The following is a 25,356-nucleotide window of genomic DNA, read 5'->3' on the forward strand; positions in this document are numbered from 1 at the left end:
TTTATACATGAACTGGTAACAGTTAGCGCAAGAAAAAAGTTTCAGGGTCAGACGAACCAAATATTGAGCTATTTGGCAACAATGACAAGATGTATGTTTGGAGTAATAAAGGTGAAGCGTTCAAACCTAAGAACACTGTACCAGCTGACAAGCATGGTGGTGGTAGCATCATGCTCTGGGGCAGTGGTGCTTGTACACTGGATAAAGCGGAAGAAAAAATGAAGGAGGACTATACTGAAAATTTGAGGACTGTGCTGGGTCAGTGCCAGGAAGCTACATCAACTCTGCCAGTTCTGCTAAGAAGAGTAGTCAAATATGCAGCCAGAAGTATGTCAGAAGCTTGTTGAGTGTCTGGTTCAGGTGCAATTTGCTAAGGGATGTATAGATGTATATACTTTTAACCCTATGTGGATTAGAGACCATTAAAAAGAAATTCACACTTGTGCAGCCAATTCTTGTTTTTCTTGTTTTAATTGTAATCCCAAATTACCATAACATTCATGCCCATGACGAGTAACTTCTGAGGACAACTGTACATTCATAGAGCCATCAGTCTATAGGCTACAGGTCCAGGTCACCCTATCCCACTGCTTTAATTATGCACACCAAGAAGGACCCCCATCTGTGTTTTTAGTCCAGGTGATGTTGTTCCTTGGTCTTTCTATTTATTGGCAGGTACTGAGTGAAAAGACAACCATCAGTTTCTGGGTACTCTGTGTCATTATTCTATTTTCTAATATTTATTTATCTAAAAAAAACAACCAAAAGAAAACTTTCATCCAACTTTCATCTTGTGTCGGATTATTGGACTGTCAGGACTATATAGGTAGGTAAAACATACATTCTGAAAAACAAAGGCTGATTAATACAACAGGAAAATAGAGAGTGCATAATAAGAGTGTGACACCTTTTTGAACATATATATTTTTCTCCACTGACTGTATTTAACCTTTAACCTGTATTAAATCCTAAATTGAGAATTTCTTGTGTTTTGTTTGCTTTTTTTATAAGTGGGGTGAAAGATATACAGCAGTCACTTATAAACTGGTGAAAGTTGCAATACAGTGTCAGTATTAAAGGAATTGATATATTGTTTTTAGAAAAGGCGCGAAATTTGGTGCATATACAAACAGCTTTTAGAGGATAGAAATACCAATAACAACAGGCTGTCTACATTTTTCACAAGTATTTTATAAAACCCTTAGCTACTAGGCTGTAAAAGTCACTCGTTGCTTTCAAAAGGGTACAAACATTGTAATTATCTGTGTAGTATTTAGCGTATTGGATGGCATGAAGCAGGATATCATGTCTCTCCCAACTCTAACATGCTTTCTCCTGCACTCTGTGTGGGCTACGCTACATTCGCTGATCAGTTTCCAGTTTCACCGCCTATTCTTCCAAGTTCTAAGAGTGCAGCCTGCATCTTTACATTAACTGTGAATGTGTGCGCATGTGTGTGTGCCTGTGTGTGTGTTTGTGTGTGTGTTTGTGCTTTAGAAGGTCTTGGTGTTTTAGCAGATTAGTTGGGAGCTATTTGCTGTTGTGTGGTCTGTGTCACATTTCTGCACTGGTGGCGATCCTCTTTTGCTGGTTTTACCTTTCTGTATCTACCCTTGTCATTTTCAGAAAGAGGCTATTCTGCATGGAGTGAATGAGCACAATCAACATGGAGAACAGCAAGGTGACCAGTCGTCCATGTAGAGCCTAAAATGAAAGTTTTTACCTCAGAACAAACGTGCAGTGTTTTTAAGAGCAGTCACTGGCAAATAAAGTCACTAATTGCTGCAGAGTGTTGTAGACATAACTGAAAAGAAGCATTTGTGTTCAACTACTGTGGCAAATGGAAATACCTATTCGTTTCAGTTCAATTTATATATTGCCAAATCACAACAACCTTTAACTCAAGGCGCCGTGAGTTTGAGTTTGTTTATTTAAATAAAAAGCAAAACAGATTTATTGTAAAATCCTTTTGCTACATGTGTTGAACTGCCCCTTAAAGCACTGCTCATCCCCGCTGTGTGCATGTCCCCAGCAGCCAGTGAAGGAGGTGCCCCCCCTGCCTCGCCACCCAACCCCTCTTCCTGTGACCTCTTCCTCTCTGACCCCTGCTGTCACTTCAAAACACCACACCACAGGCTCCATCCAGCATGTGCAGGTGGCCTCATCAGGTGACTAACACATCCAGCATATTTGCATTTATTTATGTATTTGTTAAAGTAATGTAAGAATATGAAAATGCAGCCATTACATGTGTAACTGACAGCCTTGTTCCTGTTCTTTTCTTATACTCATGATCACACTAGATATCTGCAGGTAACACAGGATTTCACATACAGATATATATGTAAGTATATATAATGTTTGTTTACTTGTTTACAGTGGTGACATCGTTCAGTCATCTGAGGCCTCCAGAGAGGGACCTCACACCGTTCTCTCAGATGAAGTCTGTTAAGTCTCTGAGGCATGCCGGCTTCACTGCGGTCTTCACTGGACAAGCGGTGAGCTGGCTGGTGCATTGTTATGTACCGTACTGTACTGTGTTACATATCAGTGTGGCTGTAGCTCAGGAGGTAGAGCAGGCCCTCTGCTAATTGGACGGTTGATGGTTCGATATCTGGCTGTTCCAGTCTGCATGCCAAAGTATCCTGAGCTAAGTACTGAACCCCAGGTTGTTCTCTGATGTTGTTCCATCTAAGTGTGAATGTTAGCTAGAAAACAATTAAGCAGATATGTGTGTGTATCTATCTATCTATCTATCTATCTATCTATCTATCTATCTATCTATCTATCTATCTATCTATCTATCTATCTATCTATCTATCTATCTATCTATCTAAACATGTTGAGTGCTCGCATAGAGTAGAAAGGTGCTATGTAAGAACCAGCCTGTTCGTATATAGCACAAAAAATAACAATAAATTCGTTGTGAGCACCGCCCCCTATTTACACAATAACCCAGTCTAAAAGTTGATTCCCTGGTGCTGCTGATGGAAACCTGGAATGGACACATTCATCCATTTTTTAATCATCCATCCATCCATCCATTCTCATCTGTCTTCTGCTTCCTATTTAGGGTTGTTGGGGGCTGGAGCCTATCCCAGTGGATGCTGGGATATTATTCACAGATCATGATCTTCATCCCACGGAAATGACAGCAATTTCCTCTACATAACACCGTGTGACGTTAACAGAATGTAACCTGAAAAGTGAAGTGCCTTAAACTGAATTCTTCCAAATGACCAACAGGGGGCGACTCTGGCTTCAAAAAATCAGACTATCGTCTAACCTAACCCTAACGCAGACTGAGTCTATAGGGGAATGATATTATTTCGAACTGTGTAGGACCTTAGTAAACACATTTTGCCAATTATTGTTTTTAGACTTTATTATAACAGAAATATTTATTATAACAGAAAAGCTGAGAACTGAGGGGGAAGATACGCAGAAAATGACAACAGTGAATTGAAATCCCTGCCTCTACAATAGCCTTTCGAGAAATCAGTTATCTGTGCAACCCAGTGAGCTAAACCAGCAGTCTGATGAGTCTGACATCATCGTGAAAGAATAAACTGTCTTTATTAGGAAAAATGTTTATGAGGATTTAATTTCAGGGATTTTATCTTCAGAGCCGGAGCTCAGTACTTTCCCTCTGTCTCACATTATTGCGCGGTGACAGAAGCTTGACGGTGGGGAGGTCCCGGAGGAGTTACCGATTGTCGACGTGATCCTGGCTGACATTGACTCCCTCGTGCCGACACATGACGAAACAGGCCGTCCTATTGCCGAGTGGAAACGACAGGTGATGGTGCGGCAGCTGCAGGTCAGGCTACAGGATGATGAGGAACAGAGGAGACAGGTACTGTCCAGCTTTTATACTGCACTGTGTATACAAAATTCCCAAAGCGTTGAGCTACTTGCTTAAAATCCATATTGTTCCCTGTAACAGGACATAGCTAATGGCTACATGCCAGTTGATGGCTGGAAGTACTCCCAAGCCCACAACGCAGTCTTGGGACCCTTCGGTGAGCTCCTAACAGAGGATGACCTGGTGTACCTGCAGCAGCAGATTGAGTCTGTTTCACATCAGAAACGCTGCCAGGCGTATGAGCTGGAGCTGACCAGGCTGACTGAGGAGCTGAGGGCAATTTTACCTTATCCTATTGTCAACATTTCCCTCAACAGAGAGGTTCTGCAGCAGATGGACTCTGAGGGGAAAATGCAGCTGACTTTGCCAATCTGGTGCAGCCGTGTCTCAGAGATTATCAAGAATATGTCTCTCCTGGTGGCTAATCTGACTCAAATCACAGAAAAAGATGGTGAAATGGGGTTAGTGGAGGGCATGGTGGAAGGGATGAAGGGTTTACAGAAGATAAAAGGTAACCCAGGAATTGAACTGGGACAGGGATTAGTGCAACCAGGTCTAAACTCAGAGGAAGCCCATGTGGAGGCCTCCAGTGTATGTAGGATACCTCACATAGGGATGGCATCTGCTTTTAGCCATCGTTTGGAGAGCAACAGCTACAGAAGAGCACAAAGGGAAAAGGTGGAAAGGGAGATCCAGCAGTCTGGAGTCTCAGTTAGAAACCTCAGATCAACCTTTGAGGGTCAGATTGGTAGCATTTATCCCTTTGCTGGGGTTATAAAAGCAGGAGGGGGGTTGACAAACCAGGCTGTAAATGGAGCTTCAAGCAGAAAGAACAGCAATGTCAATACAAGCTTCAAATGTGAGGTTGACCAACCTGACACTCCTAAAACAGCTGCACCTGTAATGGAAACGACCAGCTTAAGAAAAGAGCGAATCGTGGTGCTATTCCTGAGCCACTGGAAGAAATCTGCATATGCTATTACAGTGAGAGCAGCAAGGCAGAGGCAGGGACAGGCTGCAGCGCCAGGAAGAGTGACAGAAGCACAGCCCCAACAGAAAATCCCCTCTATGTTTCAGTTCTGCCAACAACGAAGTGCTGTGGATAAAATGCTGAACTCCTGGAGAAATAAACTAGAACTTAGAGAAGTGCAACCTTTACCTTCCTTTAGCGTTTCACAAAATCCTCCACTTTGTGTAACCTACTCCCCAGAACAATTCCTTCCAGATGTGGATGGTGTTGCAGTGAGCCATGACACCTTGACCCTCGATCTCTTTATGCTGGGTTACTTTCACATCTTAGAGCAGGATTTGTCAGCTGAGGAGAGGAAGATGAGGCACCTCCTTTGCTTTGAGGTCTTTGACCGTGTTGGCAGTTTTCCTTGGGAGAAGGTGCGGGACTTCCATAAGGCTGTCCTCCAGGAGATCCAGGCTGGGAAGCGACAGTGGAGCGACGGCTTCGAGGACATCAAATTTCACTTCTTTGGTGATTCAAATCCATGTCACTGTCCACCACCATCATCATCATCATTGCTGCCAGATTCCAAATTAGTACCCAAAGTTATAGTTCAAAGTGCTACTCCAGATGAGCGCTGCAGTGACACAGACTTCTCCTGCTTCCACAATGAAGACATTTGTAAATATATTGACCGCAGTTTTGCTTTCTGGAAAGAGAAGGAGGCGGAGTTGTTTGACTTTGAACATTAAGTCTGCTTGTTAAACGTGATGCTTTTGCACAGATTGATGTTGGTGTGTTTGTTTTGTTGAACTAATAAATTTTGTAGCAGTATTAAAAGGTGTGACTGATAAATAGATGTAGTTATTGTGTAGCTAGAAAATAATGTAAAAAAAAAGTGATTTCCCATGTTGTAACACTGACAAAGTTACAGCAAACATTTCATACAGTTTAGATACTGTTTTCAGTTTACATAATTTGAGAGATCATTGCAATTTGTTCGGACTCTATTTAAAAGGACAGTGCAGTAAAAATACATATCGAAAGGAGTTTGATGATCATGTTAAATGTGTCCCAACACATGAAAACAATATGTTCTCGGCTGTGTAAAGTGACAGCATCTCTTATTAACAACACACACTGTGTAAAAGTCGGCTACCCTGTGTTAGAAACCAGAAAGTGCTGAGTTTGAAAGGCAGGGAGGATCTGATAAAATATGTAGATGCAAAAGATGCATGTGCCTCTCAAACCGCAGTTATGTTAGAACGGAAGTGCATCTCCTGTCAGTTCTAAGATTTTATGTATTGGGACTTAATAGAGAAATACAAAACATGACACATTACACTGTAAACATTAAGCCAAGATGCAGGAGAAATGTAGTACACTGTCACCATCTTCAATGGAAATAAGAGGTTAAGTAGCAGTCACGTGCTACTAATCAAATACACTTAATTAACTGATAATCAGCCAGTGTGAGCGCCTCGATAAAAGCAGAGGTTTTGGCAGTCTGCTGCTTTGGAACATTGAGCATTGAGGTGTTTGTTATTACAATGCCAAAGAGGAAAGAAATAAGCAGTAACCTTAGAATAGCGACTATTGTTGCCCATCAATCTGGGAAGTGTTAGTTTAAGGCCTTTTCCAAACAGCCAATCTTCCCAGGAGTGGATGTTCGAGAAAATACAGCCCAAGGTCAAATTGCAGAAAGGGTTGTCAAGAGAAAGCCTCTCCTTAAAAAGAACATGGCTGCATGGCTTAGGTTTGCAGAGTTGTATCTTTAACAATAAGCTTAGGACCGCACAGCACCACGTTTGGCAAAAACCAAACACAGCATAGCAGCACAAACATCTGGCTTGAACGACGAGTCAGCATACAGAGAGGAGTTGCAACAGCTAACGGACTAGTGTAGAGTCAACGACCTGTCTCTGAATGTGGACAAAACAAAAGAGATGATTGTTGACTTCAGGAAAGCACACAGAGATCACTGTCCACTTAACATTTATGGATCCTCTGTGGAGGTCATCAAGAGCACCAGATTCCTTGGTGTCCACCTGGCGGAGAACCTCTCCTGGTCCCTCAACACCAACCCCCACAGACCCCTCACACACACTCTTCACCGTGCTGCCTTCTCGCAAGAGGTATCGGAGCATCCGGGCCCTCACTGCCAGACTGCCAGAATCACTCGCACACATACACAAACAAACAAAGGCAGGCACGCACCAAGTTCCTTTTGCGCAGTACTCAGTATTTTGCACATTTCCACTGCACTGTCTTGTGTCTGTATCGTCCTGTTATGTCTAGTGTCTTGTCTTGTTTTTTTGTTTGTTTTTTATTTGCAATTTTTGCACATTGCACTTTACATCGACCTGTGTTGATTGTCTGTTACATGTCATATGTAGCACCATGGTCTCGGAGGAACATTGTCTCGTTTCACTCTGTGCTGTACCACTTTACATGGTTGAAATGAAAATAAAAAAACACTTGACCTGACTTGTCTCATGGCCACAAGTCACGGGCACCTTGCAGGGATTGAGCTGACTGTGAATCCTCTGTATGCCTCTGTATCAGCCATTTCTCTGAGAGCTAAAGTTTGGCTAAAACTGGAGTCACGTAACAGACAATGATCCCAAGCACAGCAGCAAATCTGCAACAGAATGGCTGAAAAAGAAAAGAATCAAGATGTTGCAATGGCTAAATCAGGTTGCGTGGTGGGACCTTAAAAGAGCTGTGAATAAATGAATAGCTGTATAATGTAATGAAATGCAGTAATGTAGTCAAGACGAGTGGACCAAAATCCCCCCACAACAATGTCATACAGAAAAAAGCACTTCACCTTCTTGCTGCTACAATTTGACTTTTTTATTAAATAAACAATAACACCCTGCAATATGTCCAGTGTTGTTGTTCATCTTAGTTTTTATTTACCTCATTTTATGACCAGATAAATTTTTAGTCATATCACAATAGGTAAAACCTTAAAAATGACAGAGGCTGGACTTTCTTTTTACCACGACTCTATGTGCAGACGTGATGCTATAGACAGAGTGCCCCTAACACATTTTCATTAGCTATTCGGCTTTTAATCTGAAGTGATTTTTATTAATTTGTCAAATATATCAAAGGTACAATGATGGAAAACCCCTCAAATACTAAAGTAACAGTATCCTCATACTGTTTAGGGCAGGAGTCTCCATGGGCTACAATGTGCTCTGCAAAGAGCATAAGAAGGAGGAAGAGGAAAATCTGGAGAGTTGGAGGTAAACACTGGAGAGAAGAGGAATGAAAGTCAGCAGAAGCAAGACGGAATACATGTGTGTGAATGAGTGGAAAGCTGAACATTCAAGGAGTAGAGGTAGTGAAAGTAGATGACATTAAATACCTGGGGTCAGCCGTCTAAAGAAACAGACAGTGCACAAGAGACAGTGAAGAAGAGAGTGCAGGCAGGTTAGAGTGGGTGGAGACAAGGGTCAGGGGTGATTTGTGGATTTGGATAGCAGCAAGTATGAAAGGGAAGGTTTTCTTTCTTGTTGACAGCGGCACCGACAAAACGACAAGAGACAAAGTTGGAGGTGGCAGAGCTGAAGATGTTGAGATTGTCACTGGAAGTGAGCAGGATGGACAAGATCAGAAATGAGTACATCAGAGGGACAGCTCAGGTTGAGTCGTTTGGACATTTGCAGAATGAGGAACAGTGGATATACTGGACAAAGGGTGTTAAATATGGAGCTGCCAGGCAGGAGGAAAAGAGGAACACCTCAGAGAAGATCCATGGATGTAGTAAAGAAGGACACACAGAGTTTTGTTGAGACAGAAGTGGATGCTAAAGATAGGGTTAAATGGGTGGTGGATGATCCGTGTTGACGACCCCTGAAGGGAGTGCTCCCTTCAGGGTGGAAACAGTGAGAAACTGTACTATGATATATAAATACTTACTTGTGAGTAAATGAATTGCATTTAATTTTTTTTATAATAGAGGAGCATGGAGCAAATGCACAAAATGTGTAAAGTTTAGCGTCATAAATGACAACAGACTATAATCTTCTCATGGGAGAAGTCATGGCAAACGAATTTCTCATGTTTTTGTTTCAAAAATGAATAAAATTATTAAATTGTTTACGATGTTTCAAACAGGATAACTGATCACTAACTTCTTAGAACTCAGAACTAGTCATTAGCAGTGTTGCTGGGCATTTTAATTCATACTAACATCCCATTTTAGGAAATGATACTGAATATACCTTAAAGTTACATTTAAATGTTTTATATGGCTGGTGAATAAATAAAAATTACATTTATTAAATAAATGTATTTTTAAAATCGTCTCTTAGGTGTTTCTCTTATTTACCTTAAACTAAAAATCATGGGCGTTTTTAATTAGTTTATGTCCAAGAAAAAACAAAAAAACAAAACATAGTACAGCTTCAGGCCCAATAGAAAGGTGAGGGACTGCGATAGGTGAGGTCGCGCAGGCGCACAAGCTTCCTAAATTGACAGGAGGATGCTGAGCTGCATTCCCATCATTCTGTGAGTAGAGGAGGACCCCCCTGCGCAGGCATAGCGGGCGAGACACTGAGCGATAAAAACATATAAAAATAATCCAAGTCGAGCTGTTTATCTGCCACCATGTCCGCTGGAGGAGACCTGGGGAACCCCCTGAGGAAATTTAAACTCGTGTTTTTGGGAGAGCAGAGCGGTGAGTCAGAGCTCGGGCGGGTTTGGGTCATCCTTATCAAACATGCGCATATATCGAGGGCCATGTATGCAATCCGTGATCATTTTGGGAAGTTTAAAGTGAATCCAGAAGATGTTTCTAGTGGCTTTGCTATATTAGACGCCCATGTTGCCCCTGGCATAATTTGTAGCTGTGGAAATTTTGATTAACCTTTGAAGAAAAAGAAAGAGAAATGGCTCGGATATAAACGCAGATTCTTGTATATCACCTAGAGTGCTTTTTTGTTGTTGTTTTTTACTTGCCGCAAAGTGCCATCATTGGAAGCAGGCGCTGGGAATTGTGGTGTTTTGATGTGCTGCAGTGACCAACAAATATGCCCAGCCTTTTCCAGATAACGCTATATTTCCCCACACATCGCTTATTTCTGACACAAACGACCCTTTATTGTGTTATATGACAGCGTTTAACATTTCCCCACCACTCGATGGCTATTATTTTTTTCTTTTTAAAGAAGAAGATAATAAGCGGTCCCCTATGTGTCAGTTCGGGACACACCCAAGGCTGGCGATGTCTGTAGCATCTCTAAACCTCGCGGTCTCCGATTCGGTCCCATAAATAATCAAATAAAAGAAAAAAAAAACGAGAGCTTGACAGCGCCACGATAATATACCAGGACTATTTAATTCAATAATCCGTGTATTCAGGGTGTTATCGGCTGTGTATGTGCGTTGATGTGATGGCACAAATTCAGGAGGAGCGGATCGATAATGGTTTAGCGCTGTAAAGCTGCCCGAATACGTGTTCAGACATCAGACATCCAGAGTGGCAGCAGAGGAGCTCTTATCCCATCAAAAGCATGAGCAAAGACTAGAAAAACACATAATTAGGCCTAATATGACAGAAGCTTGGCCTGTTTGTGTCTTACATTGTGATGCTTTAGTGTGTGTGTGCGTGTGTGTGCTGCATGTCTAAGACAGAGCTGTGTGTCGACTGAAAAAAAGCCTCACGGTGTGTTTGCGTGGCCTGTACTGCAACGTTGCTGTCCACGGTGCTGAAAGGAGGCCTGGTGTGGCCACTGCCCATCGCTGGCTTCAGGAGTACTGCTGTCTGCGTACTGTGCATGAGGCCCTTCTGGAAAGAAAAAAAAAAAAGTCCTGTCCTCACTCATGTGCGGATCTGATGTAAAATGGTGCTGCTGGGAGGGATGTAAATAAAAATGGAGATCACTAGGCTCACCTTGATCCTCTGAGATCAAGTCTCCTTCGGCATCAGTCCAGTGAGCATTAACAGCCGGTCTTTTTGTTACCGTGGTCACATTTCTGGACACAGTTTGTGTTTTCGTTGCAGTCACCTCTCACATTATTTTCAAGGATAAAAGACAGGATGGGAGGGGGAAGACTACTTATTGTATTTAAATTGTTCACCTTTGGTTGTATGGTAAAACTATAGCACTGAGTAGTGTTGGAAATACACAAAAAAGAAAGGAAAATGCAAAGGAGAAAGAGAAGGCGAAGAAAATACACACATAAATCATGACTAAATGGGAAAACACATAAACGATTAGCACAAAACATACAGACATTTCACAAAAAACAATGTCGCAACATGAATTTGAGATTTTGGTTCTTATCTGAAACCTTGAAGTGGAATAACATTTGAATTTCACTTTAGATGTTTGCATTGTTTAGAGGCGTACATGTTTCTGTGAAGAGGAACATTTACACATTTGATAACAGGAAATCTAAGATAGCAGATTTTTCTTACTTTGAACTGAAATCCATTTTGCTGCCCTTATTTTGAGCTATTCATTGATTCATACTCACATATTAACTCAGGCATATTTTTGGTGAATTACCGGGCAGATTTTGTTCCAGTGAGTCATGGATTTTTTCTCCCCCCCTCCTTAATTTCTTTTCATTTTTACTGGCTTGATAACTGGCACTGGTTAAATATTCATATATAACTGTGGTGTTGTCACATCAATGAAGCAAATTTTCATTATGTTGATTGAGATCATATATCGATGTGTCCGGACCCTGAAACCAACCTGTGTGTGCTCTGTTTTAGTGGGGAAAACGTCTCTCATCACTAGATTCATGTATGACAGCTTCGACAACACATATCAGGTGAGATCTGGAACAGATCCAGAACCTAAAAACAATTTAAATTATTAAGCAGCATTGATTGATGGCGTTGCTGATTAGCATCTATACGAAAGAGGTATTGGTGGTATTGCTTATAATTGTAAAAGAAATTCAATTTTTCTTTTGGAGGTTGAAGGTTAATATGGGACCGTTATTGCAGCGAGTGCTTTTTGGTCAAAAAAACTCAGTATATTAGATTTTCACAAATTATGTCCTGATCTGAATCATGCCATTTATTCAAACATGATTAGGAACAGCATTGCAGCACTATTAGTTTCTTTAAGAAGAGAAAATATATCATTCCTCCTTCGCCTTTCTCAGAAGTTTGGTACATAACAAGTCAGAAGGATTGGGCCCTGAGGGCAGCACAAATTAAATTAGTGTTTCAGTCAGATTCAATTTCTGTGCTTGTTGGCTCCCTTTTTCCCCTTTCTTAACAGCTTTATGTATTTGAACAAAAATCACTCTGCTAGAGACAACAGATGGTGCAGAGAAACATTTACATTTTAATGTCTGGGTTTTTGCTGATGATTTTCTCCCCCTCTTTTGCTCTTTCCTCTCCACAGGCGACCATTGGAATTGACTTCCTATCGAAGACAATGTACCTGGAGGACCGGACAGTAGGAAACCTTGATCTTCATTTTTAAAATTCTCATTTCTAAATACATGCGCAGATGACTTGAGGTTTTAAGTAGGAAACAGCCCAATTTCTTCTCTGCTTTGACTAATCCTTGATTTGATTTGCTTAATTATTCCCTTCCGTCACACACTAATGTGATTATGTTATGGTTATTTCTGGTAGTAACAGCTTTGGTGAGCTGACTTTTCTGGCCCTAATAACTCAAAGCCTTACCCATGGATCATCTGCTTTAGCCAGTATTAATACTTTTTCTTTGTCAGGATATTATTGTGCTCTGCCAGCCTGCACAGGAGCTGATACTGGCTTATCCTCCTGGAAGTGTACTTATAGGCTATGTGTGGTGTGGCAGTTTATGCTGAAGGCGCGTGTGTGTCTGTGTGTGTGTGTACACATGCAGGTAAGGCTGCAGCTGTGGGACACAGCTGGACAAGAGCGTTTCAGGAGCCTCATTCCGAGCTACATACGAGACTCGACGGTGGCTGTGGTTGTCTATGACATTACAAGTAAGCGGAAAGCTGTAGCCTGTGTATGATATACATGATACATTTGTATGTTTCTGTGTTAAACGGACAAACACTTGAGTAAAAACATATAGTTTTCTGTTGGGTTTTTGAGACAAAAAAGCTGTATGTAATAAGAAACTCTGGGCTCCACAGATGTAAATTCATTCCAGCAGACCTGCAAATGGATTGACGATGTCAGGACAGAGAGAGGAAGTGATGTCATCATCATGCTAGTAGGCAACAAGACAGACCTGGAAGAGAAAAGGTAAAGGTGGTGGCTTGTAATCATCTCTAACATTTAGCTACAGTCTTCGACATGGAGGTTTTGTTCATTAAATGAGCAAAAAAGCTGTTTGAAGCAACACGTCAATGCCGAATAAATTAGCCCGAGATGCTGAGTCTGGCTTGATTTTCCTGCAGGCAAATCACGATCGAGGAAGGAGAGCAGAGAGCCAAAGAACTGAACGTCATGTTCATCGAGACCAGTGCCAAGACAGGCTGCAATGTCAAACAGGTGATCCCTGCAGTTTTACCAGATTTCACAGCATTTTTGCCATCACTTGATTTCAGAGTCTCTGCCAATCCCCAAATCCCTCCAAGGTGAGCACGCCACCACACAGATAAATCAAATGTTTAAATATGGACAATGTTGCTAAAATGTGCATTCCGTATTTAGTTCTTGCTGGCTAAAGATGAATGAAAAGAAAAAACAAAAGCTAGTTTACCGATATCTATCTAGTACATTTACTCAACTACTGCACTGAAGCACACATCGAAGGCACTAACATTTAATGTTACTAGCTATACCACTTAACATCCAGCACAATTTTGGAAAATATCAAACTTTTTACTTCAATAGATTGATCTTACTGCTGTAGTTATATTTTAGAAATTCAAAATTTTAAAGTAAATCTTCAAATCAGGCCAGCTTCAACAAGCGCTATAGTGGACATTTTTTGTGTTGCATTGCTACTTTTATTCAATACTTCCTTCATCACCTTCAGCATAGATATTAAGTAAACATCAAGGCTAGTATTAGTCAAGGGGTAACATGATACAAAAAAAGCTCCCATCTTCCCAAAAATAATTTTTCACACATCTTGTGATGCACTCCCCCTCCCTCCCCCCTCCCCATTTTTAAGTTTTACAATTTTTTCGTGCCCGCTGCCTCCTGCTCTTTAACCTCCTCCCTCTTGTTCTCCTCCTAGCTGTTTCGTCGAGTTGCAGCAGCCCTACCTGGAATGGAAAGCCTGGACGATGCAAATCCTGAAGGCAGTATCCTTTACAGCCGCCGTGACTCACCATGCCGATAGCCAAACAGCCCAGCAATAGGCAGCTTATTTTTAATCTCTTAGTGGCTGCTGGCACACGTACAGATAGACTGCCGAGGAATCAGCCATTAAACCTTTTATGCTTAATAGAGGAGGAACACACAGAGCCAGGAAGATGGTGTGGATGCACAGGCACAGCACCACATAGTGGCTGACAGGGAAGTGACAGCAGAGGAGGGTGTGTGATGGAGGATGGTTGTGTAAGGAAGGTGAGGGATTCTTATCAATAAATGGGAATTATTATATGGAAACTTACAAACCAAGAAACATTTAACTTTAAAGAAGTGCCCTTAAATTGTAGTATAACATATGGATTTGTCTATACTATGAAGCTCAACATATTTTGGTTTGTCTACAGGTCTTGAGGATTGTGGGGAAAACATGGGGCAAAGTTTTTGGGGCCTCAGATGGAGCTGCATAACATTGGATCAGACAAAAAACTACAACTATGGAGGGGAAGGAGATAGAAACAAGTAGTTGTAGCATGCAGGACCTGAGTCCACATTAGCTTATGGGAATCTTTGACTATCATTTGTGGCATGTCTAGGCCAAGTAGTTTACTTCGCCATGTGACTTTTCCTTAACGTGCCAATTTCCAGTGATTGACATCAAGCTGGACAAGCCAGCGGAACCAGCTGTGCCTGAGGGCGGGTGCTCATGTTAATGCAGAGCTGCACTTGGACAGCTCCCTTCACACCATAGGCTTGTTGTGTTGCTTACTACTGGTTAGCTTCCAGTTGACTTCTCCAATTGGATATAGGATGTGGGCCTTGTATCTGATTGGACAAATCAAATGTTATCTTTCAGTCTTGTTCAGTTGTAAAATATTGTATACTTTGTCAATATGTAAGTGACTGGAGGAGAAAAGGGAAGAAAACAATTGTTGCAATGAAAATGAACACACACACTGAAAAAAACAGTTTGGAGAAAAATGAGGAAACCAATGGAGTTCTTTTCGCTGTTATGTTTTGTATTTTTTATATATAAAAAGGGAAAGCACCAAAAATGATGCCTAAACACAGAAGGAGAAATAGCAGGAGGGTCGGCCATTTTTCTAAATAGCTGAACATGTCTGAATGTCTGCAGCACGCATGCACGCTGATCTGATCTTTGACCTTTGGCCTGCCCTACAGGGTCTCCGTGCTCTGGAAGGAGGCTGACTATCTTAGAATGTTTTATAGCATCTCTCTATAGCATCTCATGACAAGACGTATCTCATTTGATATTCCCACAACTTCCAGTAGGATCACCTAACAGTAGCTGTGAAAATGTGGCACTCTATCTCTCTATGGGTTTAACTTTTATAGAACAAGCTGTACTGTGGTTAAAAAAGAAGTAATAAAGAGACAACTTACTATCACAACTCCCTAACCCTCCTAAAAGTCCTCTCCTCTTCCTTCTCTCCTCCCGCTATCCTTCTGTCCTTCCAGTCTCCCCATCCCTCCATCCCGGTAATACACATATAACAATCCACTGTAATGCACCGCACTGTATATAATAATGTAATATGTATGTTGTGAACGTCCCTCTGTAGAAGTGGTCCTTGTTCACCAGTATGAATAATGTAATAATGTTTAATGATTAATAAATTACAAATTAAAGGGCTTCACTCTCCTAACCATCAACATTTACCTGGTAGCACAATTATCTACTCTTCTATTTTATTTACTTTCTGTTTTTTTCTGAGAAAATGTGAGATATGGCAAGTTGTTGGGAGTTTGCACAACAAGGTTTAAACCACTACACTAGTTACATTAAATAGAAAACGACAGAATATATTTAAAGTAATTAATAATTAGTAATTAAATAAAATACACAGCTTCATTTACACAGCAAATATTTTTCTTGGGAACAAATGGGTTAGTAACACTTAAGATACGCTAAGACAGCGGTCCCCAACCTTTTTTGCGCCACGGACCGGTTTATGCCCGACAATATTTTCACGGACCGGCCTTTAAGGTGTCGCGGATAAATACAACAAAATAAAACTAGTACCGGTACCAAAAAAAAGAAGATTTATTCATAACACACGTGAAAAGACCCAGGAAAACCAAGTTAACGATAAAAATGATAACAAAATAACGCTGAAAACCGATAAAAACCCTGAAAACCATACATTTCACACCTGAGCCTCAACTCTCGTGGCCCGGTACCAAACGACTCACGGACCGGTCCGAGGCCCGGGGGTTGGGGACCGCTGCGCTAAGACACTGATAGCATCTAAGTTTAAGCTATGAACACAATTGGACCTTAGGTATGCAGCATTTACTTACAATATTTAGTGTTTAGTTATGTTGTGTACCAGGTTTTTGTGTTTTTAATGACTAAATATGAAAATCTAATGAGCACTTCATGTGTCTTATGCAGATATCAGTTGTTAACTGGTAGCTAGCCAATTTAGCTGTTATCTAACTCTTAACATTAACAATCAAGTAAAAAACACTAAATAGTGTAGCCTCACCAGTTTGTTGTTTTTTATGAGTACCCTTTTGTGACATTGCCTGGTGACATAAATTGAAATTATATTTGCTTTACCTCATAGGAAACCTCAATTGACATTTTAGCTACAGTTTAGCTTAATTAGCTAACTGGTTGGAAAAGAGACAAACTATGGACTATTCCTAAAACATGAAAACATTCATAACTTCCTCACAACTATGAAATGAAAATGAACAAAAGTAGTCTCTGAGAATAAGAGACTGGACCAGTATAATCTCAGACCCTTCCAGATGCCTGTATTACGCATTAGCTCACCATACTCAGGGTGTCTCTCCCTTATCTGGAATCACTTAGCCTAACATTGGCAATCAATGAAGATGGTTTTTCAAAGGAAGATGAAACAGATGAGAAAATATGAAGTCTGAAAGCAACACAGCAGTGTATGAGAGTAAAAAAACCCAAGAGTAATATCATATTAACAGTATGTGGATTAAGTGCTTTAGTCTGTAAGACTGGAAAACAGCAGCAATATTAATAAAGTTTTTCCAGGAATGAGAGCCGGTGAAAATGCAGATTGTGTAAGTTAACAGATTCATCAATATTAGCAGCTCTATCATTAAGACATGGGAGAACCTGATGGATTATAAAAAGTATTACATTAAATCAATGTTTAAAAGCAGCTATTAGGTACTAGTTGATCTCTAACCTGAAACTACAGGTAGCATATCATATTAATTATAAGTCACCTTACCCGTTACCATATATCCTGGTAAGAAATGATCCACCTTCACAGTACTGTAAACTCAGGGTTAATCCTGAAGTCACCCAGATAAGATTAAACCCTGCTTCATAATACAGGCCTCAGGTCTCTGTATCTCATTTACAAACAAACTTTCAAAGAATCTAAGACTTGAATTCTTCGCTGCGGGAGATTTTATACTGACCTTGTCACATTTTTGGATGACCGTTTCCATCTCATATGGTTTGGCACACAAACCACAGATGATTTTTTTGGCTACTAAAGCAGTAGCTTTTTTTAATGCTTAACTTAGTTGGCCATCTTCTGGCTTTGGCTTTGCAGTGAACTAAGGGACTTAGTGAGCATATTTCTCAAGCTACCCAGTTGTTTCCTAACCTTATTTATGAGTTAAAGTAATTGGATACTCTAGCATTTAGACCTAATGGATATTTACATGATATGAAATTGAATTAGTGGAAACTGCAGGCAAATGCTCTCTAGTAAATGACAAGCCCGAAGCCTTAACCTTAGATGAGTTTTATTTTACCATTCTCTTGTGTATTTGGAGGAGAGACCGGTTCCTCTTTGTTTAGGCCTTTTTAGTAGAATAATGAGAATTGGAGGAACAAACTAACAGAATAACAACTGCATAAAGCATAGTAGGCTACCAGTCATGCAATCAGTCTGTCAGTCATTAAACTGTTTACAGTGTTAATGTTCTCCTGTCTGTGGCGAAGTCATAATTATCACACTAATGCGGAGTTCCCTGTGGTGAGTCAGTGTGTGAAAACCTGACAGGTGAGGGGAAGTTGAGGTGGAAAGAACCTTTTAAGAAGAAAACTGTCACACATCAGGTCACTTCACTCTGCTCTCCTGATGTAAGAGGACAGGTATTCCCCTGGATGAAGGCAGTTAGTGCTGTTAGTGGACAAATGAACTCAAAAGAGACAAAAGGTCCAGGGCTGGCCTCCCTGGAGGGAAGTCTCAGAAATGAAAGGCTGGTAGCTTCATTTTTTTTCATAGAGTCATAGATGCGTTATTAAAAGCACAAACACAGGATGAAAAAAAATACAGGAGTTTTTAAGATATGGCTTATGCATGTATGCAGTCAGCATGAAGCAGTGCACCTTCCCTGTGAGGGACACACCCCCCACATCTGAAATTCTTCATCTGTGGTCTCAGACCGTGTCAAGTCATTTCTCACTTGCACACAAAAGAAGATCATGTCAAGAGTCGAGGCGTTTAGGGACACAAACCTCCGCTCGCTGCTGAGGGAGCTGCGAACTGACATCGCTATGGCTGTGGATGACCCTTTCCCCCTGGTCTATGGTTTGGCGGACAAAAACATCATCACAGAGCAGCTGCTGAAGGTAAGAAACTGAACAGAGATTGGATATCCGTATTGGATAAACCTTAATTTTGATTTGAAATAATTTTTTTATGCTACTTTAAGCAAGTATCGGGCTGCTTCCATTAAAGGATATCAGTGCTGAACTTTCAGTCTTCAAACTCATAAACTTAATGTGTCTATAGGAGACTCTGGAGAAAGAGGCTAGAGAAGGCATCCACAAGGCCATGTACTCCCTCCTGTCCTGGGTGTTGGAGCAGAGCAGATCCACTGTCCAGGCCTTCTTGAACAACTTATCCAAAGACTATAATCTGGACAGCTACCCCAGGCTGCAGACCCTGCTCACTAACCTGGATTCCCGTATGTGACACACAGTTTACGACAAAACATTTGTCACACACAAATAAATCTACATCTATACACTTGTTATAGGCATGAATGTCATAATCATTTTGTCATGGTGATTGACACGATAAGTTCATGATTCCTATTAAGGAATAAACTATTGTTCTCCCACGGTGGAATGATTGTACATCATACATCTATTGTGACTTCAAAATGACAAGAATTGAGTGCACAAGTTTTACTTTATGTTAGATTCACACAGGCTCAAATATATGGATCCGTACACCCCCATTAATATTTGGTTAAGTGCCCCTCAGCAAGATGCACCTCGACCAGATGCTTTTGGAAGCCATCTGGCATAATTCTGATGGGATGTTTGAATGGTGCTCTTGGCAAATTTGGAAGATTTTATTAAAATTGGCTGGTTTCCTGGCATGAACCCGGCTTTTAAGCTTAGCCCACAAATTTATTGGGAATTTTGGAAGGTCAGTATCTTAATGTTGGCTTGTTTTTATCTATGCTAAAACCATTTTGTGTGTGTGTTTGGAAAATTAAATTACGTCCAAGTTTCAACCATCTAATTCCCAATTTGAGGTGAAGTCAAAGAATTTGGATGTAGTCCTCCTCTTCATTATTCCATCCACTCTTGAAATCTGTCATTACCACTGGCAGCAAAACAGCCCCAGAACATGATGCCACCACCACGCTTGATAGTTAGTACAGTGTTCTTAGGTTTGAAAGCCTCACCTTTACTCCTCCAAACATACCTCTTGTCACTATGGCCAAGTAGCTCAATCTTTGTCTTGTCTTTTGCCAGACCTTAGTAAAGTGGTCACCTGAATAACTTGTCCCTATGTACAATTGTCTGAATTTATCTTGGAATCTGCAGCTGTTTAAAAATGGCTGCAAAAGACAACTTGTGTAAATCTAATAGTCTCCTTATTAGAGTTCCTTGGACTTTCCAGTCTTATTGCCAACACAATGAGTGCTGTCAAACAAATCCTTTTTAAAGAGAACTAGTGGCGGTAGTCAACCAGTTAATAGGTGAGTATATGTATGTATTTTGGTCTGTATGTATACTTTTGAACCCATGTGAATTAGAGAAATATAAATAAATAGTTTCTAGTGCTCACTATTCTTGTTTAGATTTTTTATCTGTTTATTTAGAGTCAATAAAGATGATGTACAGTTAAAAGAACAGTTCAAAGAAATCATGAAAAGACCAAAATTCTATGACGTTCCTGCCCATGATGAGCGTCTGAGGATCCTCAGAAGAATACTCTACTGTACCAGTGTCAAATAACATTCAGCACAAACTGACATTCCTCAGATTTTTTTCTATTTTTTCTTATTAATTTACAAAAGCAATAAAACCTCAGTTGCATCTGTTGCACCAGAGCTGAAAACAGTCTCTCGGGACAATTTTCTGTCACATTTAGACTCTAATGGTTTACATTGTTGCTGATTTTGTTTGACAGGAAGGGAGACTGCAGGTTCCAAACATGAAAACAGACCATCTGGAGGTCACAAACCTCCTCACAGTAAGAAGAGGAGCCATGCGGATCGAGAACTGAGCTCCCAGCGGTCACAGTATCATGCCAAGACAACCGATGGAGGAGGTCATCTCCCATACTGCACTTGCTTTGTATCATAATAGGCTTATTTTGGCAATCAAAAGATACATAGGCTTCACAAAGAATTAACCTGGAATACTCTAAAACGCACATGACTTTGCTGTCTTCATTATAAGGTCTTATCTACTCTGTTTAAGGAAGTAAAGTGAAGCTCTACAGAGTGAAGAGTGAAGCTCCTGGCTCCAAGCTGCCATCTGAAAACAGTAATTATCATAAAAATAAATATATTAAATACTTTTATGCCACGAATACATAACCAAACCTATTTTCTGCTTCAGGTGTGCAAGTACTGTCTTCCACAATCCAGAGAGGAGTCCACCTGCCCTCTTCATCCTCGTCCTTCTCGGTTCCCTCCACGGATCCCCCAGTCAACCATGATAACCAAGAAAAGGTGCATGTTATGCAGGCATATTGTTTGGAAGGTAAGTCATATAATGAATATGTGAACTTCTTTTTTCAGAAAACTGAAGCAACATCAAACTATGAATGTGAAAACACAGACCTAACTAAGCTTTAACCTTTATGCAAGATTTTCCCCTTTAAAACCCACTGTCATTTAACAGGGGCCACCAGAGAGCTCATTAAAGCTGGTGGGGGTCCGTCAGAGGAGACAAATGCATCAAAGTCCAAGTCTGCTAAGAGCACATTTCACCACCAGGTGGAGACAGCCACACGCATGGTAGACGCTGTAATCCCTTCACTCTTAAATAAAGTTGCTTGTGCTTTATATGAATGTGGGTGCCTGCTTATCTATGTTACATTTATCGGCCTGTGTTTAGATTCATTACAATGATGATGAGTGTACAGTGTGTAAGGATGGAGGGGAGCTGATCTGCTGTGACGGTTGCCCTCGAGCTTTTCATCTGGCCTGCCTTGACCCTCCACTCTCGTCCATACCAAGGTGAAGAATAATGTGCTGGTGTGCCGAGATGTTTTTTTTGCTTTGAGAAAGAGGTTATAACGTTACATTATCTGCAGTGGCTCTTGGCAGTGTGAGTGGTGCCGTGGACACAGGGTGAAAAAAGAGAAAGCACAGCTACCCTTACAAGTAAGTTCCTGAAGGAAGGAAGCAGGAAATGTGCACATACTGAATCCACTGAATAACCTACAGTACTGTGAAAAAGTCTTCAACGACCCTCATTTCTTTATATTTTGCTAGGAAAATGGGGAATGGTTTCAGCAATTTGTTAAAACATGAGCAAACATACATAGAAATGCAGTAATGCAGTCAATATTTGGTATGACCTTTATTCTTCAACACAGTCTGAACTCTCTTAGCCAGCCGTCTGGTATTTTCTTTAAGTAGTCTTCAGGAATAGTTCTCCAAAAGTTCTTCTTGAAGGTTTTTTTTCTTCTGATTTTAGCTGCTCTGGGCTCTGGTCTGGCTAATCCATGACTGATAATGTTGCATTGTGTGTTTTTTCAATCCAGGTGTGCATTCACTGCATTGGCAATGTGTTTGGGATCATTGTGATGATGAAATATTATCCTTTTCTCGATCAGACACTTTCCAGATGGCACTGCATATTGGATCAAAATCTGTTGCTACCTTTCTGCATTCAAGATTTCAACATTTTTGACAAGATTCCCAACACCACTAGCTGAAATGCAGCACCAAACCATGACAGAGCTTCCACTGTGTTTTACAGATGGCTATAGACACATTGTTGTACCTCTATCCTGACCTCCTCTGTACATGATGTGAACCAGACGTTTTAGATTTGGATCACTCCAGGACACCCGTAGTCTTTGGCTTTCTGTCATTTAAAATTTTTTTATTTAGCATACCTCTCTTTTTCCCTTCCTTAAGAACTGCTTCTTGACAGCCACTGAGACCATTTGCATCTGCTGCAGATAGTTTTTTGGGCCTGACATTTTTTCTTTTGTCCTCCACTTGTCGATTGCTTTTTAAGGACACACTGCGCACCATGCTGAGATATGCCTGGTTTTTGGCTATTAGCTTTTGGGGAATCATCTTGTTGGTGCAAAAATGTGCTATCTTCAGCATTTTTCATAGATTCAGCAAAAGAAATGAACAAATTATGTTACTAGACTGAAAATGAGTAAACAAAAAGCAGCTGAAGAAAACTTTAAAAGGCCTTTGGAAAGCCTGGAGAGCTATTGCTCAAGGCCACCAAAAATTCCTAGAAAGTCTGGGAGTCTTGCGAGAAAAACATAAAGAAGTGAGCAGCGGCCCAAGCCTCTGAGTCACCCCTAGTACTGACTAGTACTGTGTGGTCATTTTTAAATGTGAGAATCTTTCTGCTCATAGCAACTTATATTTTCAGTACGTTTCATGTGTAAAAGAAAACTCATGGCTCTCACACCCTGTCTGGTATTTCCAACTTTAGTAATTTGTATTTACGTAGTTCAGGATAATAAGTCACAGTAAAACTTGAAGACTTGTTTACAAAAAAAAGTTTTAAGGGCTTTGGTAAACACTGATGCTTTTTCTAGAACTGATCATAGTCTAAATATTTGCATTCAGGCTCTCTCAGCTCATCCTCAGCAAACAAACACAAACTGCAGTAACTCCATCACCGATGTCTCCTTCTACTCATCGCTGTCATCCTCCCTCACAAGCGTTACGGCGACGACGAGTGCGTCAGGTGTCAGAAACCAGGTGACCTTCTACATCATTCAGCCATTTTTTTTAATCAGTTCAGCTTCCATCAGCCTCATCCTTTTTCCGCCTCTGCAACATGTAAAAATAGTCACACTTGATGCATGTATAAATTTGTCTCCAGTGCTCGGGTGGAGAGCTGGTTGGCGTGAGGGAGGTGTGCGGTATTTGCCACCTCGGAGGAGGAGATTTGACCCACTGCTTTCAGTGTCTGAAGCATTTCCATGTAAACTGCCACTTTTCCAAGTAAGAAAACCACTAATTTCTTCTTCTGACTGTAGAAGAAAGATTTTTAGGAGATGACAGAGAGCGTTTCCCCTGAGCTCCTGAAATCCTAATCTCAGCATCATCTACATTAGAAGAAAAAAAACATTCGGGGCTCTCTGAGAACTTCCTGTATGTTGGTATTGACCACCAGTGTGCATTAAGGGTGTGCGCTTTCAATAATCTCTCTTGGGATAATGGTGGCTAATGGACTGTAAGTGGAGCCCTTGCAGCTGAGTAGTGAGCAATGTGAGCGAGGTTCACAATGATTTTACACAACGATAACACAGATACAACAAATTAAAGCCGAATCCATGTGATAAGCTCTCGTGGCTCCTTTTTATGTTGATTAAAAACACAGTATTAACTAAAACCAAGCGATAAGAAGAAAAAGCTTCCCTTTTTTAATTAATTAGGGCCCCAAGTTTCATGTAAACAGTTTATTTTCCCAGCTGGAAGGGTTTGAACAGCTTCCTGTGTCAGAAATGACATATTGATTGAGAGAAACCTTATACACCACGGAAATGTTCACTCAAAGCATTTGTGTGTTTCTAAGAGGGAGGTCCATCTGCCTGTCCTGCTCCAGACTGTGGGGCAGCTCTGCTGAGAGAGAGGCTGAATCCAGAGGCGGGCAGGTGTGTCTCCACATGTACACACCTTGAAAAAGAATTTACAACCTTTATTATCTTAATACCACCGAATACTCTATGTAATCTCTCCTGTGTGTGTGTCTGTGTGTGTTTGTCTTCAGCTTGCACCTCTGGCTCAAAACACACTTAGTCATGATCAAAGTGCCTCCCTCTCTGAGCCCATCCACCATAAAGATGAACTGGACTCCATCCTGGGAGACGTGAGTGGAGATCAGTTACATGTCGATATCACAGATGCAGGCAGGGTGCAACAGTTCACGTCAGACACAAGATGACTGTTTCCTTATCACAGAGACAGTCAGTGAGCTGTCGGGGTAAACAAAAAGCACCGAGGACAAAACATTAGGCGATTTGGAGCAGCTTGTCCTGATGTTGTTAGCTGTGATTTTGGGCCTGAAATATGTGCACAGAAGTTTCACAGATGTGTACAGATGTGTGAGTTCTTCTTGGCTTCACTGGGCTCACAGTCTTGATTTGGGTGCCTCTGTTTTTAGCCCCTACCTGCTGACTATTTAAATAATTTACAATTCAGAAGCTAAATTTTTGAGTTACAGTGAACTCTAAGAAGGTTTGCATTATAGATGGCAGATTGATTGATTAAAGGATTTATATTTACCTAATATGTTACTAAATCTATGACAAATAGACAAATAGGTGTTCAGCAGTTAATCCTATTGTGTTTTCTTCTCTTCACTGCAGCAGAGCTCCATTGATGGCATCTTACAGTGGGCTTTCCATAACATGTCTCGTCCTCTTCCAGGCTCTCAGGGATGCTACCAGTGACAGAGAACCAGGAATGCAACACTGTAAATCAGCAATGATGAAATCAGTGTGTAGCTGATTAAAATGAGCTCACTAAATATGGGTGCTGATTATTTGCTTCTTTCTCACTGCTTGTTAAAACAATTCGGTGACTTTTGATTGAATGTTTCATACACGAGTCATGTTTTCCACCCAAAAAAATATGAAAGGTTATGTGAGAATAAATCATAATATGAAATGTATAGAAATGGATAGTTGAACCCTAATCATGTATGTAGAAGATCTGAATGTACAACACGGTGAACCTTGAAGCAGATGGTCTACAGCAGCAGACCAAACCAGGTGCCACTTCTGTCAGCTGTGAACAGAAAACTGAGACTACAATATTCACAGGTTCACCAAAATTGAACAAAAGATTGGAATAACATTGCCTCATCGTATGAGTCTC

The 25,356-nt window shown here is 40.8% G+C and overlaps 3 protein-coding genes across 6 annotated transcripts; all 3 read left to right on the plus strand.

Annotated features, from left to right (window-relative positions):
• The first annotated feature begins 1,666 nt into the window (after positions 1-1,666).
• espnlb (espin like b) lies at positions 1,667-5,628 on the plus strand. Its single transcript, XM_086273285.1, has 5 exons — positions 1,667-1,681; positions 2,033-2,168; positions 2,380-2,498; positions 3,677-3,856; positions 3,947-5,628. The coding sequence occupies exons 1-5, from the start codon at positions 1,667-1,669 to the stop codon at positions 5,567-5,569; spliced, it is 2,073 nt and encodes a 690-aa protein (XP_086129411.1). The 3' UTR covers positions 5,570-5,628.
• A 3,671-nt stretch (positions 5,629-9,299) lies between these two features.
• LOC147308436 (ras-related protein Rab-6B-like) lies at positions 9,300-15,467 on the plus strand. 2 transcript variants are annotated; one of them, XM_086271406.1, is made up of 8 exons: positions 9,300-9,507; positions 11,554-11,612; positions 12,197-12,250; positions 12,668-12,773; positions 12,927-13,038; positions 13,194-13,287; positions 13,982-14,048; positions 14,704-15,467. In XM_086271406.1, the coding sequence occupies exons 1-8, from the start codon at positions 9,438-9,440 to the stop codon at positions 14,766-14,768; spliced, it is 627 nt and encodes a 208-aa protein (XP_086127532.1). In that variant the 5' UTR covers positions 9,300-9,437; the 3' UTR covers positions 14,769-15,467. The 2 variants fall into 2 exon arrangements, with proteins under 2 accessions (XP_086127532.1, XP_086127531.1); XM_086271405.1 differs by lacking the exons at positions 9,300-9,507; positions 11,554-11,612; positions 12,197-12,250 and having other exon boundaries at positions 12,287-12,773.
• Positions 15,468-15,603: 136 nt separating this feature from the next.
• aire (autoimmune regulator) lies at positions 15,604-24,994 on the plus strand. Of its 3 annotated transcripts, none has more exons than XM_086271402.1 (14): positions 15,604-16,358; positions 18,465-18,652; positions 18,816-18,990; positions 20,454-20,594; positions 20,747-20,812; positions 20,888-21,031; positions 21,173-21,288; positions 21,389-21,510; positions 21,588-21,657; positions 23,098-23,232; positions 23,357-23,478; positions 24,053-24,131; positions 24,248-24,346; positions 24,846-24,994. In XM_086271402.1, exons 2-14 carry the CDS (start codon positions 18,506-18,508, stop codon positions 24,927-24,929), a joined length of 1,500 nt encoding a protein of 499 aa, XP_086127528.1. In that variant the 5' UTR covers positions 15,604-16,358; positions 18,465-18,505; the 3' UTR covers positions 24,930-24,994. The 3 variants fall into 3 exon arrangements, with proteins under 3 accessions (XP_086127528.1, XP_086127529.1, XP_086127530.1); XM_086271403.1 differs by having other exon boundaries at positions 24,849-24,994; XM_086271404.1 differs by having other exon boundaries at positions 21,173-21,267.
• The last annotated feature ends 362 nt before the right edge of the window (positions 24,995-25,356 follow it).

The sequence above is a fragment of the Aulonocara sp. 'chitande type north' Nkhata Bay genome, linkage group LG18 (genome assembly GCF_057382095.1).
Source record: "Aulonocara sp. 'chitande type north' Nkhata Bay isolate Kocher_YH1m ecotype deep benthic linkage group LG18, A_spYH_male_GT1.1, whole genome shotgun sequence".
Lineage (NCBI taxonomy): Eukaryota > Metazoa > Chordata > Actinopteri > Cichliformes > Cichlidae > Aulonocara > Aulonocara sp. 'chitande type north' Nkhata Bay.

Coding starts and splice junctions, on each gene's coding strand:
- espnlb (XM_086273285.1), top strand. Junction 2,169..2,379: donor TGTGCAGGTGGCCTCATCAG/GTGACTAACACA, acceptor ACTTGTTTACAG/TGGTGACATCGTTCAGTCAT. Junction 3,857..3,946: donor ATGAGGAACAGAGGAGACAG/GTACTGTCCAGC, acceptor TCCCTGTAACAG/GACATAGCTAATGGCTACAT.
- LOC147308436 (XM_086271405.1), top strand. CDS start 12,416: ATGGTTATTTCTGGTAGTAACAGCTTTGGTGAGCTGACTTTTCTGGCC. Junction 13,288..13,981: donor CAGGCTGCAATGTCAAACAG/GTGATCCCTGCA, acceptor TTCTCCTCCTAG/CTGTTTCGTCGAGTTGCAGC. Junction 14,049..14,703: donor CGATGCAAATCCTGAAGGCA/GTATCCTTTACA, acceptor GCCAATTTCCAG/TGATTGACATCAAGCTGGAC.
- aire (XM_086271402.1), top strand. CDS start 18,506: ATGTCAAGAGTCGAGGCGTTTAGGGACACAAACCTCCGCTCGCTGCTG. Junction 20,595..20,746: donor CAAGACAACCGATGGAGGAG/GTCATCTCCCAT, acceptor ACTCTGTTTAAG/GAAGTAAAGTGAAGCTCTAC. Junction 20,813..20,887: donor CAAGCTGCCATCTGAAAACA/GTAATTATCATA, acceptor TTTCTGCTTCAG/GTGTGCAAGTACTGTCTTCC.